The 18,166-nt window shown below is 47.5% G+C and overlaps 5 protein-coding genes across 5 annotated transcripts; 1 reads left to right on the top strand and 4 right to left on the bottom strand.

The window, feature by feature from the left end:
• Positions 1-98: 98 nt before the first annotated feature.
• Positions 99-4,453, bottom strand: UREG_01147 (uncharacterized protein; the record flags this gene model as incomplete). The annotated part of the gene is made up of 7 exons (XM_002541585.1): positions 99-1,751; positions 1,802-1,840; positions 1,890-2,513; positions 2,644-3,672; positions 3,740-3,771; positions 3,834-4,051; positions 4,110-4,453. 7 exons carry the CDS (start codon positions 4,451-4,453, stop codon positions 99-101), a joined length of 3,939 nt encoding a protein of 1,312 aa, XP_002541631.1.
• Positions 4,454-6,097: 1,644 nt separating this feature from the next.
• UREG_01146 (uncharacterized protein) lies at positions 6,098-8,846 on the bottom strand (the record flags this gene model as incomplete). The annotated part of the gene is made up of 3 exons (XM_002541584.1): positions 6,098-7,818; positions 7,869-8,339; positions 8,570-8,846. The coding sequence occupies 3 exons, from the start codon at positions 8,844-8,846 to the stop codon at positions 6,098-6,100; spliced, it is 2,469 nt and encodes an 822-aa protein (XP_002541630.1).
• A 1,962-nt stretch (positions 8,847-10,808) lies between these two features.
• On the bottom strand, positions 10,809-12,417 carry UREG_01145 (uncharacterized protein; the record flags this gene model as incomplete). The annotated part of the gene is made up of 7 exons (XM_002541583.1): positions 10,809-10,967; positions 11,141-11,301; positions 11,606-11,884; positions 11,943-12,038; positions 12,134-12,194; positions 12,264-12,276; positions 12,344-12,417. 7 exons carry the CDS (start codon positions 12,415-12,417, stop codon positions 10,809-10,811), a joined length of 843 nt encoding a protein of 280 aa, XP_002541629.1.
• Positions 12,418-14,389: 1,972 nt separating this feature from the next.
• Positions 14,390-14,873, top strand: UREG_01144 (uncharacterized protein; the record flags this gene model as incomplete). Its single annotated transcript, XM_002541582.1, has 2 exons — positions 14,390-14,619; positions 14,705-14,873. The coding sequence occupies 2 exons, from the start codon at positions 14,390-14,392 to the stop codon at positions 14,871-14,873; spliced, it is 399 nt and encodes a 132-aa protein (XP_002541628.1).
• Positions 14,874-15,405: 532 nt separating this feature from the next.
• On the bottom strand, positions 15,406-18,145 carry UREG_01143 (uncharacterized protein; the record flags this gene model as incomplete). The annotated part of the gene is made up of 3 exons (XM_002541581.1): positions 15,406-15,832; positions 15,890-16,902; positions 16,955-18,145. 3 exons carry the CDS (start codon positions 18,143-18,145, stop codon positions 15,406-15,408), a joined length of 2,631 nt encoding a protein of 876 aa, XP_002541627.1.
• Positions 18,146-18,166: the final 21 nt, after the last annotated feature.

Below are 18,166 nucleotides of genomic sequence, written 5' to 3'. Positions count from 1 at the left end.
TCGACTAACTTTGTTCCTTGTCTTCCTTCCTTGTCGCGGGGATTTCTTGGGCAAACTTCCCGCCTTTGCGCCCTTACTTCGGACAGTCTTGCTTGAACCTATTGTTGTACAAATCTCCTGTTGAACTTAGCACCACCCTTCCCCCGAGGTATGGCTGGGAGCTTACCTTTTCTCCGTCCATATCGGCGAGGTCGGCTATAACTCACTGCAGATTCGGTTGATTGGGTGACAGCCCATGTCTGACGCGTACTCGATAGAATTGTACTTGGTGTATCAGCTGACTTGAAATATTGGGATGATGTGCGTGTTTGGCGTCTCGGGGCGGCGGTTCCTTTCTTCTTTGGATTATCTATTCTCGAAGGAGTATGCATATCTTGAAGCCCTCTCCCTTCCATCGTTGGGAGTGCAGTATTCTTAAAAATGCCGCTAGGCGGGGTTTTTAAGTCTTTCCTTTGGCTTAGGCCGTTTAAGTCATCGCATTGTAACACCGTTCGTTCCTCCTGGGACTTGCGTGGTAACTCATTGGTGTGTTTTCGCTGCATCATATGCGACCCTACCTTGACATTTTTGACTGGGCTGGGTGGGACTTCGAAAAGGCGGGTGGTACTCTCGCTCTGGACCTTTGGTGTCGATGGAACAAGAAAACTAGTGGCCTTCGAGAGTTCGTCTATTGGGCCAGACAAAATCTTATTCAAGTCGCCGATACTTTGCTGAGGCGAGCTTTGGTGACCCTCAAGGTTCCATTGGACCTGCGAAAATGGCTTAATACGTGATATAGCCTTTGAGGTTTGTTTTCTTCGGGAAGAAGGGCGTTTTAGTGTAGGTGATTTCAAAGGAGAACAAGAGACGCTCCTGCTGATACTTTCTTTGCGGTACACAACTTGGGTGGTTTTGTATTCATGGCTCGAACGCCGCCCTGACACCCTTTTTGCGTCAGGCGTCAAGTTCACAGTGCGTTTCCTTTTCCCAGCTTGCTTCAGGCTTTGCAAAGGTGCTTCACCACTGGCTCCATCATTGTCAGCATCTAATAACATCTCACAAGATTCCGACGAACTAGAGAAATTTGCCAATCGAGCTTCAACTTTATCCCATGCATGGGAAACCGTTTCGTTCGCGTCAAGAATACCAAATTGCCGCAGCAGGCTCTCGATTCTGGACAAACATTGCTTCGTTCCTTCCAGGTCGTCTTGCGTTTGCTGAGATTTACCATCTTCATTCTGGGCGTTGGCTTCGGGAACCATAGCAGTACCTTCTTGTTTGGATAATTCCATTTCAGCCGTAAGACAAGCTATATCGTCGTCGCTCTGTTTCAGGCGGTAAGTCAATTCTGCATTCTGTTTTTCAGCCTCATCAAGCTTTTCACGCAAATCCTTAAGTCCCTGTGCATCTTTGGCATTTTCCATGTGCAATATTGCTGTCTCTTTGATACTAGCCTGGAGGTTAGCGAGTTCGTTCGTCAGTGAGGTTATCTTTTCGTCTTTTTGAATGCCTTCATCCCGCATGAGATCAAACTTTTCTTCAAGAAGGGATAATTGGCAAGTGTTCCCTATCGTAGCTTGGGCTTCAGATAGATCTGCCTTGAGCCTATTGTTCTCAGCAACGGCTCTGTCATGATCTAGTTTTACATTTTCAATTTCTCGTTTATTCGAGATATGTTCTTCTTGTAGTTTTGCTATCGTCTCATCTCGGCTCGCGATTTCTTTTTGAAGGCCCTCTTTCAAGGCTTTGATCTTTTCCTCGTTCTCTGACACCTAAATACTCGTCAGAAACCAGGCAGCATTGATAGAAGAAATATACTTACCGTGGCTTCAAATGAATGGCTCGAGCTATGAGCCGCTGCCTTAGTTTATATTAGCACAGTGCAGCCTTACAAGTACAATGCTACGTACCAGTTTTGATTTCAGTGCTTCAGATTGCTGCTTGAGAATGTCCACGCTTTTCTCTGCAAGAGCCTTCTCACGTTTAAGCTGATGCAATTGCTGTTCAAAGCATGCACGGTTTTGTTCCTTTGACAGTAGGCTTGCCTTTGTAAACTCAGCTCTGACTTTATTCTCAATATTAACTGCATACTCTTCAGATTTAGCTTTTTCCGCCTCGAGGGTTAATATCTTCATCTCGGCACATTCGAGACTACTCTTCATCTCAGACAAGCTCGTGTCAAGCCTGGTCACTTCGTTCTCCTTAGCTTTCAGGTTCATTGTCACTTCGTTCAAAGCTGTTGATGTTTCCTCAAACTGTACTCGCATTTTGGACAATTCGTGGCTATCTTCGGCGATCTTAGAAATGTCAGCCACTTGGGTTTGCAACCACTCTACTTGCGCCTTGAGAGTTTTGGTGTCATTATAAAGGCTGGTTTCTCGCTCTTTCAATTCGACATTGTTAGCGTTGAGCTGGGCCAACGTTTCCTCTGAAGCCCTAATCTTCTCGTGAAGCTTTCCATTAGCTAACTTAACCTGGGCTAACTCGTTTTCAGTCTTAAGAGAGGCCTTCAATGAAGTGTCGAACTCCTGAAGCTGTTGTACAATCTTAGAAGATTGCTGGCTTTGAAGGTCAAAACGATCTACTAAGCAGCCGGCGACTGTCTGGTCTTGGGACTCCAATCTAATGATAGTCAGCTCTCATCCGGATAAAAGAGCGACATACGAACTTCGCGATAATGGTTTGTAATTTGGAATTAACTTGGGACAACACGGCCGGATCGACGAACTCCCGTGCGGTAAGCGCGCTCAACAATTCTAAGCATGCTTTGAGCGGGAGTTCTAGCTCTGATTTGATGGCAGACTGGGAATTCGTTAAGAGGTTACTAAAATTTTCATAACAGTGCTCTATCTTAGAGGATGTTTCGGCTTGGTGTTGTAAAAGTGATGCCATTTGTTTTAGGCCTTTGCTCGAATGATTGCGAATGAAGTTTTCCAGGGCGGCGGTTCGACTCCTTTCTCGAGCGAGAGATTTTTCGTTACTATTAAGTCTGCTATCCTTCAATAAGAGCGAATGTTCCAGTTCAACAAGCTTCGGTCGCACGCTGGCAAGTTCAGCATTCTGCTTAATGATGAGCTTATTCACTTGATCAGCGCTGTTGTTCAGTCGTCTTAAGTCAGCTTGTATATGGTGTTTACCCCTAATAAGTGCGGTTTGCGCGGATCTCAGAAGCTGTCCGTCTTTGCGGAGAGTCTCATGGTCATTTCCAATGACTGTAATGAGGTTCCGGAGCTTACTGAGCTTAATCTTCCATCTCTCGATGAGATTTCGCTGAGCAGCTTTCTCCATTTCTTGTGCTTTATGGAGTTTTTCCGCCTGACTTAACTGACCCTTTAAATTTTCATTCTCCTCATTGGTTTCTCTGAGTCTTCTTTCCAGTTCTTCCCTCAATGCGGCGCTCGCGGCTTCAGCCTGCTCCCTTCTTTTTAGCCTATGGATTAGGAGATGAAACAGATCCTCCTCGGAGGGCTGAGATGGTAATCCTGATGGGTGCGCAATGGGTCTACTGTTAAAACCTTTGCGTTGCGGGGTGTAATGTTTTGTGACTTTTGATGCTGGGGAACCTTGAATGGATGGGGAACAGGAATGCGGCCGGTAAGGAGATGACCTTCTGTCCTCATTCGTCTTCGACTCACTTATTTCAACGGCGTTGCCATTGGAAGACATCGCAGTTGTACAGCTTGATTGGCGGACCTAGGCAAAGAAGGTTCCTGTCAGCACAACTGGAGGCACTAAAGAGCAAGAACAGTAATCTTCTTACTGGCTCTGATGGGGGGCTGCTTGCAGTAGGGCCTATAACAGGCGTCAGCAAATCTATGGAGCAAGAATAAAAGACTAAGGACATTGTGCTTTACCACTTTCCATGATCGAACCATGATTTACGGCCTCTCTTTGTGAATGCGACTTTGATTCATCGCCGTGGCTCTTTGGAGAACCACTCCTTGATCGAGAATTCGCCGCGATCGAACGTGCAGCAAAAGGTTTCATTGGCTCAATTAATTGATCAGGGTGGGCAGGTTGTGGCTGGCTGCTGATTTTTTCCTGCCGAGATTCCGCTGTGACGACTATATCACTAGGGAAACAGGAAGAAATCAGCAAGGAGTTTCGGGCTCGGTTATTATCCAACTTACTTCTGACTCGATCTTTGCTCTGATTGTTCCCCTGAGCTTCGCTTGTCGGCGTTAGAAAGCGGTAATCTTCCCTTTATCCCACTACCTCCTGCTGCGGGATTTGACTGGGGTCTTGTAGAAAAGCTTGGAACCGCATGAGTAGGCCTTGCAAAGCAGAACCCAGAGCTGCTATCGAGCCCGGAACTAGGAGGGCGTGCAAGGGTTCGAAACCCTTTGCCCGGCGAGGCTGTAAGGTTCACAGAACATTGTTCGAGAACCTTTTTAGATGTTGGAGACAACGCGACGTCATCATTGTGATCGAGTGAAGGCGGCTCTCTGTTGTCGAGTGCTCTGGTTTGGTCCATCTGGTTGTGGATTGAAGATACGCTTTCAACGTAGCGTCATGAACTTGTTTTATAGCTGCTCGGCCCAGCGTTGGGTATCAATCGGAAGGGTGTCTGTGGCACAAAATTGAGGTCCAATGGTGAAGAGAGGGAGGTTGAGACCGAACGAGAAGAGGGGTCTCAGATAGTCTAAGGTAGTCGAAGGGGTGTCGTGCAAATTACCGAATGTGGCAACATACGGCGTCCGAACAACCGCCCCTCGTAGATGCGATACTGATTCATGCTTAACCAATAAATAAATGCAGCGCATGTCAAATTCAATTCAAAGTCAGTAAAATCAACGATAAACTCGTGCAGATGCTCTAGTGCATCATCTTCCGCGTCAGCCAAAACCAATCCCGCAACCGAGCGTTCTAGTCACGACAAATGCTTTTCAATCCGCTGCATACAGAGTAAGCCCCAATATTCAATGAATTGACCGCGGCTGAAAAGGTATGGTTCGTTTCCTGTGATTCAATCGAAATGTCTGGATCGCGGTCAAAATGAGATTTTGGCTCATGGGAGCTTTGATATTTCAAGTATACACTCAGATCAAGCACTGGTGTCCACAACCGAGCATAATCTAGATTTAGAGACGGAAAAAGAAAGTTGAAAGACTTAGAATCATTTGGCAAACAGGAGCTCGAGGGGCCATGCAGCCAATTGTTGAATGAGCGCAGGTTGAAGAAACTATTAGTATTTATCCCACCTGTTTGCTATTCCGACTGTCGAAAAGCCAGATTCTCATTATTCCTCGTCGCACGGGAAAGCAGGTATTTCCCAGTGCCAGCTAAGTACTTGAGTAAAGAATTACTGCTGCTACATGGCGTACACTGTGCACGGCATTTTGGACTCGGCATACAGAATAATTTCTCGAGGAAGCAATGTTGATGGACGAGGCATAAGTCGACTGATCCAGAGCAGTTGCTGCGAATGTCCAGAGCCGCCAAGGCGCTAATTAACAACTCTCCAGACCAGGTCACTAACTAATTCTAGCTAGCCTCTTTCCCCTGGAGCGGACCTACAACTTTCCGGCGCAGCCTATCCGGATCCTAGTGAGCATGCAACAAACATCAAGCCCTTCATGGAGTACTTCGTACATTCCTTCCCATACAATTGTCTCTAGAGCTCCACACTAGCATACTAGCTACTTGGCCGTTGAGAAACATAGCACGTTCATCGATTTCTCCGCATCATTGATATGGGATCTGTGAAACCATTAACTAGTTAACTAGTCGAAAGATACAATTGTTTGGACTTGGAAAAGAATGTGATTTCTAAGCCTCTTGGGCTAGCTGTCTGATTTATTCTCGATATTCAATTCTGTCCCTATTCGATTGCTGTGGACTTTTCTATTGCCTGTTTGAGACTGCAAGAGCCAATGTTCCGTGATGCCAACTTTATGAACTAAATTTGGTTCAAGGCATCATCGTGATCCAAGAGTTCCTTGCTGGTATTATTGTTCATCCAAATAGCAATCATAGATGCGCCTTTCATATCCTTGTCCTCAACAATCCATAAATTGAAACCCAAAGCCGAGCAAATGCACCAAGATCCCCGCTGTGATGTACTCAGAATAAAATTGTAAAAAGGTCCAGCCAGTACCCCGATTGAAAAGCCACCTAATCAGGACAGCAGAGTAAATGAATGCCTTGACCTTTGCAGCTTTCGATACTCGTTCACGGCTGGGCTAAGCGAACCTCCCTGCGGCGATGCCTCAAGATCACCACCTTCTTCATTACGGCCAACTGTACGATTCCTTAACCCCGCGGCGTTTCTTTTGTTGGTAATATAATAATGTTCATCGCGCTCGTCCATTTCAATCCTCCAACGCTCACTCAGTTGGCGACCTTCAGGCCCCGCGCCGCATGCGCCCTGTAATCGATCATTCGATGGACTATTCAAGGCCAGAGCAAATATATTCTGGGGTTCCGTAAAATCAGTCACTTGAGCCCCGCGAATATCAAAGTACATGTAGCCCAAACAAATGAGATTCGTTAGAAACACATGGACAAGGACGATATAAAAAACGCCCTGCCATGGCTCTGTACCACCAGATGCGTATTCACTAGCGCGGATGGTGGCCTTGAAGTCTTCATAAACGGTATTGCCATCTTCGATCACTGGATCGTTACCATATGTCCAATTCTGAGAAAACGTGCTGTCTTCCACGCTCATTAGGAGAGTGGAACTTGACATGGCTGCCAACGCCTCTGCCAATGATGGCGTCTGGGGTTCGAGGGAGTATTCCTTAGTTTCATTGTTGAAGCCGCCGGTCAACTGCATGAGGAGTCTAGCATTGCTAGAGTTCGAGTCGCTGATACCCGTTCCCAAACTAACTGCGCTGGCCCATTGCATCGCAACATTTTTCCAGTCTGGGTCGATGACCAATGACACAGATCTCAATGTCGTTCGATAATATGCTAGTTCACCCCCTTCCTTTCCGCAATTGGCTTTCAATTGACCTCCACTTGCCGCGGCGTGATAGTACGTCGAGCATTTCGATGTCATTCCACCGCGAAGACCACAAAGCACGTAGGGCGCACCTTTCGAAGAGGGAGCAGATGCCCCAAGTATATATAAAGAATCCAAAGGATAATTGCCAGTTCCGTTGAGCATCGTGTTATACGGCTTAGGTAGTTTCGGGAATATAGGTGCGCGCTGAGATCCCTTTTTGCCGAAGCCAAATATTTCATCTACAACCGTCTCGTTCAGCATGTCAGGCGAGTGCACCATATCAGGGGGCGCGGTTGTCAACCATGTTGAAATGTTTAGAGGCAGAGAGTTCGGCCATTTTTCATAAATTATTGGCGCCAGTTCATCCTCAGTCATGCCGACACAGGTCACTTGAACCGCAGGAGACGCCACAGAAGCAGAGATGGTAAATTCTCCGAGGCCGGCGGAAGCGGAGGGTTGTCGAAGGCTGTTGCGAGGGTCCCTGGAAGCTTTGAACACTCCGGAATGAGGCATGGCGGCAGTGGCAATGTTGACTAATCTTCCGTACTTCTTCGAGAGCTCCGTCATGTTTTGTACGTCAATCCAGCTTCCAGTCACTGTGGTATTATCGTACCAGGTCCCAACTGGCTTGATCCGTTCTGATAACGAGTGGGAGAAGTTGCCAGATCGGGATATGCTGGCCCATTGAGCAGTATATTGCTGATAATTATGGTAGCTCTGCCCGACATGAGCAAGTTCCATACAGGTAGCGCCAGCGTGCATAGGATCCGTTTCTCGGCTGATGGGTGTTAGACATTTGCTAGCTAAGTAGTGCGGGTTTGCAAATTTGGAGGCTATTTGACCATAGAGGGTGGTTTCTTCAATCGGTCCAAACTTAAGTTTTGGGGAAACTAGAGAGTATAAGTCACAAGATACAGTTCAGCCCGGTTCCGATACGTACCCAACGTCTCAGCCGCAGTGGTATAAAGCATAGCCATCCATGCGGTGGTTAATGCAGTCATTCCTAAGATAGTCAAAGCAGAATATCTGACATTCTCCCAATGTGTGAGGAGGGTACCGGGCTGCATTATCCAACTGCGCATCGACATATCCGCAATAGATATCCCGGGAGAGCGCTTCGCCAAGGCTCTGCGGCTCAGCACCTGTCCTAGAAAAGCCACAAACACCGTCACGAAAGACAGTTCAATTGTTTTAGCAAAGAAGGCACTTAGCAACGATGCCGTAGATGGAGCTAGTCCACCATCCGTCCCGATACGATTGCCAAACCGAGGCTTCACACATGCGACAACAAGGTATATACCGGAGAAGGCAGTGGAGTAGAACGCAAGGAGCAAAATGCTAATGGACAGCCATGAAGTGCGTCGCTGAATAACGTTGTTTCGACTTGAGCACTTGATATCGCCTGAATGGCCTAGTGATCAATCTCAGCTCATTAGTTTGGCAACACTAAAGTTACTGAATCATGACTACCTCTTTGCTCCGGTAAATTTAATGTCGGCGTGTTTTGTACCAAGGTAGATGCGCTCTCGTGGTAGGAAGGGTACCGAGTCAAGGGAAATGCGTCCGCTGGATTGCGCTGAGACGGTTCGTCCGGGGAGTCGCGCCCCAGTCTGGCATGGCGGTCTGATGCTGACGACGTACTGTGGGAATGAGGTTTGAAAGTATTATCTATAAAATTCGTGAAATTCTCGCCAATGCCGCTAAGGCCCAAGCCAGTTGCGCTCGACCTCCTCGCTTGGTTATTGTTAGGGGTGCGCTCTGGACTGCTGGGCTGTGAGCCGGGGAGGCGACTAATGTCATCTTCTGAAGGCAGCCGCTCATACGGTCGTCGCGAAGCACTTGCGGTTCGGCCTCGCGAAAACACAGCGTCCGGTTGTGATAGTGCTGGCTGTGGGCCCGGTTGTCCTGTTGGTTCCATTTTTCATCAAGATATCACGTCAAATCAGTGCGACAGCAATGTCTGGCGCTTAATTGTCTAGCGACGGACTCATATCGGGTAGGCGCCCTATGCGAAAAGGACGAGAATAAGTGCGCAACAATCTCGTCACCGAGATCTCTCCCTTGAAGCTCAGGGTTCGAAGAAAAAGTTGAAGGAGTCAGTTGCAGCAAACAATCAGAGCAAACCTTGTGGGGGAGGTTGGGGAAGCCGAATCCTTTTTAAGCGTCGTAAAATTAGTAACACAGAGGGAGTTGACATTGCGAGCAAACCATGGCGGGACAGACACGCATGGGCCTTGTTATGCAGGCTTCAGAGCGGTCTAACAGCCTCTGCCCGCGCTCTTCCAATCGTTTAATAATGGAATCCTGCTTTTGCTGGCAGGGTCCTGGAAATATTTCATTCTGGCAACACATGGAGCTGATCAACTGTGATTGCTCCCAGCATGCTCGCACTTCACTGGTTGATTGGGGCTCCTTCGCTGGCAGTGTGCCTCTTGAATGGTCAAGAAATCGGGCCAAAATAGAGGCCCATGCACTAAGGAGCCTTGCGGGGAACAGAGCACAGCTGGCAAGGGATATCCCTGCAGGGCCAGTCGGTGTTTGTGAACAAAGAAAAAGCATGGGCAGCAGGAGTCACAAGAACCCAGGATGGATTATGAGCCATCTGAGACAAGAGTAACCTGCCCGAGCCACCCTCAATATCGGATCTTTGTTCTGTCTCTTCAACAGACAGATTTGGCCTTGCCGTTGGTGAACAACCGTCTTCTCAGCCTTGCATAATTGACTTTGACGGGCGATTTTGAGTTACGGCGTTACCGTCTGACTAAGCCGGGCCCTGCAACGGTCGCCGGGCTCAGCCTCCAGATATCAACGCGGACGGGTCGGCCGTTGTGGCTCTGCTGCTCCAGAATCAGCGTTCCACAGCAAGATCAACACTTTGGGCTGCAAGCGGTACTGAAAATAGGCGGAAGGGTATAAAGGCTCCTCGGAGATTTGGCCCCAGGTGGCCCCCGCCAGAACGGGTGTATCTGAGCTCAAGTTCCTACGCAACTCAAGTGCACATTCAACCCTTTGCTCTGAGCAACGATTGTTTAGACATTTCTGGCACACTCATGCAAAACCGCTACATTGCATCTGTGCCCTCGCTTAGCTTCGCGGTTTTCAATGCTATCGAATGTTTCAATCCTGTTGATGCGGCCAACGAATAGAAAACGAGTTTCTCGTGGAGCCGGCAAATCGAAAGCTATCTCCAGTTTTGAAAGATTCAACTTTGCGGCACTAATGTTTGAAGTTCATGAGCACACAGGCTCCAAAAGCCCGGCCACTCCAGATGAAACGCTACAGTTTGCGACGAGTATCAAGATTGAGGTTAGATTCATACCCCATATTTTTTGACAGTTGTCTCCCGTAGCTTAGATACGTCATCTAATGATTCTCTCAGATCGTGATACTCCGATAACACTATGTCTTTAGGCCTCGCTACCGTCAGTCTTGCTTAAATACTATTGGATAAGTTCTGAACATATATGCTGGACCATAATGAGTTTGAAACTGAAGAGGATACATAATATCTAGATATGCCCATAGCCCACGGGATTTACATCTGCACGGACGAACACAGCATCAATGAATCATATCGAAGGCTTACCACGCCTACCTCGGTTCAACGGAAAGGAGCTCCTGACCTCAAATTATAGGAGCTGGTTCCTACATAACACGGTTGGTTTCATGTTCTTATCAAACCAACGGCTCAAGAGATAGTTCTTGTGTTTGAAATCTATTGTGAGAGGACCTACAACCGCCTTTTGACCTATACTTCAATCTGATGTCGTGTACGGAGAGCAGTAAAATCTAGTGTTCACGCCAGCGTTGAAACGCCTGTCCGGTATTCCCCAGAGCCACCTCACGAAAAGCAATGCATAAACGCAGTCGCCGTAGCGATTCAGCCCAGGGAGGTCACATCAGGATATACGGCTAAGATTGAGGTGTCGACACTGCGGTTCAAATCGTCAAGCATTTCAACTTTCAGCATCCAAGTACGAGGCTTGACCACACCCCTGGCTTTTGTTGCAATTCCCCTTGACCAGGGTTTACACAAGAGCTATGACTTTCAATCATAATCAATATTCTCGCCTCGGAAATGGCATTCTCAAAGTTGTTGGTGGTGCAAAGGATAATGCTGTTACACTCTCATGCTGCCTAGTCTAACCTCCTGAATGAGTTATGCACCCTCTATAGCCAGGCTCTTACATAGGCTTTGTGGCACATACGTACATCCAAACCCCGGGCATCGTGATTCTTCCCCGGGATTACACCCTCAGCCAGCCTCAGTCTTGTTTTTGTGGGAGAACGATCAGATGCGGTACTAAAAAGTAGGACTGCAAAAGCCTGACGGTGCAACTTCGGTTCTGCGTGTCGCTTTGCAGACGAATATACTCAACGAAGACGAGATAGTAGTAAACACCTACTGCGGTAAGAATATGCCACCTGGATGTTATCAGTCTTTGAACTTTCATTCCCGGAATATACCAAAAACTTTAGGTGAGAGTCAAGCATTACCAGCCATGGAATTCAAGGACGACACCAAGAGGCATCCCTAAGAATTGCCGCATATTCCGAAGGTCGTTGCATGAGAAGACATCTATCAGCCAAAAGAGAAAACCGGCTACGAATGTGACTGTAACCAATGCGAGTTAGGTCTGTGCCCTTCCAATCGATAAGATTTCTGAGTTGAGTTACCTGTTCCCATAAAGGCAAGATGTTTCATCTCGGATCTGATAGCAAGGTCGGTTACTCCCAGTAACAACCAGCTGCACCGGGCGGCTACGATTACGATCATAGTAGCAAAGCAGATACGGTGTGCCAACGAGTTTTCCTGCTGAACGTGAAGAATTGTAATAACAGACAAACCAGCAAAGAGGAGAAATCCGAAGAACAACTGGACCATCGGCTTTAACCTGAATGCAAACACTGCATAGATGACAGTGGAAGTTGCATATAGCATTGCCATTTCATCAACTAAGAACAGTAAGTGTCAATAGGCCTACCATCAAAAACATGGAACGGCCAAACAAACCTATTTGGGCAGGGAACTTCAGTGTTGAGTGGAAGGCAATGGACCCAATACCCACTCCTGCTAGCTGTATGTAACTCAAAAGAATCGCGTAATCCCCTTTTCGATGTTCAGAGCAAAACAGTCCCTTCCATGCCAAATATACTGAGATTGAGTTAGAATCGCCTCAGTATAATAGGGGGTCGGCCACTCACAGTACACAAAATTTGATATAGTGTTGATAAATTCTGCAATATATGTCGAGACAATGTAGTCCTGAGGTCATTAAAGAGGCCAAGGTCAGATGCACGTATTGAATATCGATGCAGCACAGCAATGGCTTACCAGCTCGCAGAAGCTAGCATCTGGTTAGCTTACTGCGGGCCATAGTTAGATGCCGACTTTCACTCAAAAACTTCACTCACTTCATTGTCGAAGTTCTTGGGCTCCAAAAGCCCGCAGGGGGCGGGGATGGATAACTCCAACCCAAGGCAGCCATACTGCCTTATTGTTATGTTGGTCTAGCTGCCTAGCGAGCGTAATCTCAGTATCATACGAAACAAGTTCAACCCAAGAAGTATTTCACAGGTCAAATTTCACCGCTGACAATTGCGAGAAGTAGTATCGACGTCCAAAAGGCGTTGATTCTGATTGCTGAGAAAATAACAGATCAAATTTTGACGTGTTTGCAGGCATAATAGCTACCCACTCACAAGTGGTCTATCAGTTAGCCATCCTGTTGGTGAGCTAATCCCTGTAACTAAGGAGCCTGCGGCTATCAATATCGACGGACAAAAATCAAGACAGCAAATATGGCAATCAGCCGCCTGGAAATACCCCACTGACAAGCAGAAATGCTAGTAGACGGGTACCAAAAATTCATCTAAGTCCAAGGCCGCATAACCTCTAGTTGGCGAAAAGATACGACGAGCTTATGGGTTAGATTTTGAATGAGTTTTGACGATTCTAAGCTCTTGGCGGCAAAATGGAGCTGGTTACTAGTTAGTTAACCAATTCTACAATTTTCCAGACTCGGAGTTCCCCTTCTGTTGCAATTATATTGCCAAACGCACGAGAAAATTGCTTGCAAACGTTCGACCATTGCATCCACGCCATAATTAACTGACTTGTAAATGAGGACATGGTATAATTCAAGAATACGAGAAGCTTCTGAGTCTGCTTCGTAGCCTCAATACGGTCTGATATTCCAAGACTCCTAGATGTGACTCTTTATATAGCCAGAGGCGTACGTTAATCGTGCCTCTCAATGCTTTTCTCCGCACTGTTGACTTTAGAGGACCATTAATCAGGCATTGTGACTGAGAGTGTCCAACAGGTGGCAATATTTCGCATTATGTGAAGAAAATGATATCTCCCAACAGCTCTTGCTGGATCCGGATAAAGCATCGTCACATCGAGCTTGATAATAGGAATGAAGCTGCCATAACTCTGCAATTAAAACTTCAGCATCATGTGTCTTAAAATAAGCCAGCTTACATGTATATTCAACCCATGAGTTTACCTAGAGTTTAGTCGTCAACTTCCTAGGTATATCACACCACTACATGTAGCACGCAGTGTCTCTTTTCTCCTTTCAATTAAATGTACGGAGTACGGGGCTTTCCTTTTCGTTGCGAATAGGCCTGGGAACGTTGGACGAGATTCCCGTTGCTCGTTTAGCTGCGTAACGGGAGGGCACCATTCCGCCAACTGTGAACACATAGGCTCAAGTAACTTGAAGCTTGAACGAACTCAGGCCAGAAAATAACGCTCGTTCAAATGCAGTGTCGGTTCCAAGGTAGAGATGAAGTGAAGCTGAAGGCGGAGGGTTGAAAATAAGCTTAGCTTAGGTAAAACTAAAAGCGGGCTGGATGAAGTATTTTCCGCCAATTCCGCAACTAACCACCGCAACCTCGATCCAAAGCCATGCATTTCATGAAACCCCTTTTCTGATCTCAGAGACAAAGCATTCTTCAATGATATCTCGGGTGCCCTGAAGACTTGGCCAATATCTAAATGACATTACACAGCGGGATACTTCAGGGGCACGCACGACATGGCAGATTGCCCTCTCAGTCCCGGCTCTCTCTCAATCGAGAGTTAATTGAACATGGTGTCCCTTGATTGTAATGATCCAAATATACCCTGCAACTCACTTGGATCTCAAGGATTGTCCCTGAAATTGCGGCATCGCCTGCAAGGGACCGATGTTTACCGACAGGAGATAAATATTCCTAACTCAAGGCCGGGGGGAAGATCAAAGCCAGAACATGAACATCCGCATGGATTAACATGCCCGGTTGATCTACCCCAGACTTAGTTACATGTCGAAGTCGCACCTCCATAGCGGGACCAATACGGGTCTAATCTAAAACTAAGCTTAAATACGGCAGCCCCCCGCTGCAACGAACGAGAGCGAGATACCCAAACGCATCAGGATCTCCCAGATATCGCGAACGACGACTATCACAATGCGTCTTCTCACCGTCCTTGCCGCCACTATCACGGCTGTTGCTGCCTTGGAATGCGGCGACCTCGTCATTGAAAAGCCCCGCGAAGTCTCCTGCTCCCGCCCAACACGGGCCGGAGACACGATCAAAATCCACTACCGTGGCACGTTTACCAACGGCACTGAGTTTGATTCCAGCATTGGAGGGGAGCCATTGGAGTTTCCTCTAGGCGCAAAAAAGGTGATTAGGGGGTATGTAGAGACACATTTCCGACCTTTGTACCCGGCGTCCTTTTCAGAACATGATAACTGACTCGAGATCAACCCTATGCTGAAGCTTCGACGAGGGTGCCCGTGACATGTGTCCTGGCGACAAGCGCAAGATCACCATCCCACCACTGCTGGGCTATGGAGATAGGGAGGTTGGGCCAATCCCGCCTAACTCGACGTTGATCTTCGAAACGGAGCTTGTGGAAATCGTTGGCGTCCCAAGAGAGAACAACTAAATAAGGCGGAATTGTTGTATAAAGCCTTGATGCATAATACCTGAAATTGCAAATCAGTCATGAATCACGGTGACGATTGGGAATGAGCTTGATATCCGGGAAAATAATGTATATCTATATAATTTGTTGCGGGGTCGTTTGGGTATATATTTGCCGTCCCTGCTAATCTTTGTACAGTCCTTTAAAATGAACAAAATTTTGAAAGGACAAAAGCTCTCTACCATGATCAAAGTGGGAGTGGGAGTAAAAAGTCGGAACCCAAGAATGACTGTTTAAAAAAGCATTGCTCTCACTTTCAACAAACATTTTCTCATATTTCAAACATGCTCCAGATAAAGACCAAAGAGAACCCCCAGAGAGCATAGATGGGTATAAGAAATTATCCTCCAAGTTCTAACGCCAAATGCGATCCAGCAAGGTATGCAAAACAAACAATTCCTAACTCCAACAACAAATAGGCCATAAATCACAGCTCGCATATACCACAGGTGATGCATTGTAAAAAATAGAGCCTCAGTCCAAACACGGAGAATTAATAATATTCCGGTAAATTGCCCAAATCCGGAAAATCATCTCCACACTTAAATGTCGGCTCATACGCCTTCTTCGGCAGGATGCCTGCTTCCAATCCACGTCTCCAGCTCCATTGCACCGCCGATTCTGTTTCCCATGTCCAGTAGAACCATCCCCAGCCCTTCTCAAAGGCAGACATCTGCGCTTCCGCATATGTTTGCAGGAACTTCTTATACTCATCTGAGTAATTAGACGGATCAGCATTGGCCCCGTCACAGCTGCATGTTGACTTGTCCTCATTCGGGCAAAGGGGCTTGAAAACTTGGTCTTTGGCCGTTGGACTGTCCATGGTACCCGTCCAGCGGGTGCCAACGTTTACATTGTTAAGGTATTTGGCGCAGTCAGTGTCAGCTTGGGACCATTCCCCACAGATGATTGGGCCCCAACTGCGATGTATGTGTCAGCATATTGGATGATGCGGCCGGATAGATTTGGCTTCTTACCCAGTATTTTTTGAATTGCTCTCACTGATCAGTTCTACCCACCCATCACAGACGAATTCGAGTTTCTTCTTGTGCGTCAGGCTAACCAAGGCCGTGTTGAAAATCGTGTACTGGTGTGTATCAAGGAGGAAATTGTACCCAGTATCCTGTAATATCGTCTTCCACTTGGACAGTTTTAAAAACCCATCTCCAAAAACGATATATTGCTTCATACCATTTTTTGAAACGATCTCGGCTGCCTTTTTTGTCCAATCCAAAACAGGCTCTATATCGAGTTTGAGTAGCAAAGGCTCATTCGCAAGGCCATATATCGTGACGACATTCTTATACCGTGGTTGCGCAAAGAACTTGGAGAGTTGATCATGAATATCCAAAGCACGCTGAGCATTTTTATCCCCATCGGTACCATTCAGCCAGCCGATTGCGCCCTGTCGCCCGCTGTGGTTCCAGCCATTCTGACTGCCAGGCACCCCATGCATGTCCAATTTGACCCGAAGGCCATACTTCCTGCAATACTCGATGGCTCGCAGAAGATACCTCCAAGCCACCTGCTCGACATAGGGATCATCGTCAAATGTCTTCACCATCCAGTAGGAGTACGGTATCCGCACATGATCGAGCCCAGCATCTCGCATTTGCCTAAAAGATGCCTCGGTAATGAACGTAGCATAATGCTTTTCCAATGTAGCTTTTGCGGTTGAACCAAGGCGCTTTGTCAGTGTGTACTCGTCGACGACGCCGTCTTGCGCGGAGTATCTTTCGAAAAATGAAGGGGTAATAAACGGTTCGATGGAAAGCCATCCTCCCACATTGACGCCGCGGATGGGTTGTTTTCCGTAAGGGAACGATTTATCTAGAGGCGGGACGTGATCGTTCGCTCGCGTAGAGTCATCCCAGGCAGAATTCAATCCCATTATCGGGAGTCCGCCAACAGTCTCATCCGTGAACGTCACATTAAAGTCCGTTGTATCGTACCAGGTAAACGGATCGAGATATGTACCTCTAGCATTTTCCTGTAACAGCATTAATAACTTTGGATCGTGCCATGGTCGAACAAATACTCACCGGAATACTACTGCGGTCAATATCCTTCAAGTTGTCGTTTGGTGGATCGGAATCGGCCCGTCCCGGCGAATCCTCTGTATCATTTTTCTTATTCGAAACCACCACACCGATCGGAATGATAATGATCAAGAGCAAAGCCACAATTCCAACAATCACCCAAATTTTCTTCTTTTTGCTCCAATTCTGATACCATTTCCCACCACCACCGTCGTCTCTCTCTTTTTCCCGATGTCGACCCCCTCCTCGTACCCGTAGCTCCGGGCCACGTCCTTCTTCCATCATCGCACCAGAGACAAGCCTTTTCTTGCTCTTCTCCCTTCCTCTCTCCCGCGAGACATCACGATCACGCCCCTTCCCAACAAACATTCCTTCTTTCTTCCTCCGTCGTTTCTCCTTTTCACGACGGGCCTTTTCATCCCTAGCCTCGCGTTGCCGCTCGGTAGCATCCCGTTTTGCATTATATTCATTGAGCTTGGATAATGCATTCGCGCTCAGCAGTTGCGTAGCACTATTCGCCGAACCCGAACTCGCATGCTTTTCCCGAACACGTTCCCGCTCCCAGTGCCTCGATCTTTTTGGTTCGTCCCTGCTGCGCGCCCGGGCATCCGCTATGTCCTTTTCTCGATACTTTTCTCTCGCAGCTCGATCACGCAGTCTAGCCCGGGCGTGCGCATCATCATCTGCCGTACTATCCCGCCGCCTGCGATGACCCTCTCTATCGCGCTCCCGATCCCTTTTCTTCACCGGTGACGTGGCAGGAGATTCTTTCGCTTTATGATGTCTCGACCTCTCTCTTCCGCTGATATAAGGTGGCGGTGTTATTCGTCGAGGACTTGGCCGCACATTCGGTGGTCTAGCAAAATTCGGCCTGGAATCAACAACAATTATCTCGCTTTCTTCTTCATCTTCATCATCATCATCGTAATCGTCATCCTCGTCATCCTCAATGCCTCCATCCTCGTATCTGTCATGAGGGTCGTATCGACGGTGGGATCGCAATCGCGACTCGCCGTGGTGTCGGGACCGCTGCCGCCCAGGCCCAGCATATCGCTTCTCCTCCGCGTCAATTATGTCGTCGTGGTTGTAATCGTAGTCGTCTCGGTTATCGCGATATCTGTGCCGACTCGCTTCCCTCTGATGTTGCCATTCTGGTTCGTAGCCGCGGTGACGATCGCGCGAGCGGTGCGGCATACGCAATAGCACAGAACTGTT

Source organism: Uncinocarpus reesii, genomic scaffold (genome assembly GCF_000003515.1).
Source record: "Uncinocarpus reesii 1704 scaffold_1 genomic scaffold, whole genome shotgun sequence".
Classification (NCBI taxonomy): domain Eukaryota; kingdom Fungi; phylum Ascomycota; class Eurotiomycetes; order Onygenales; family Onygenaceae; genus Uncinocarpus; species Uncinocarpus reesii.
This window is presented reverse-complemented; position numbering and strand designations above follow the sequence as displayed.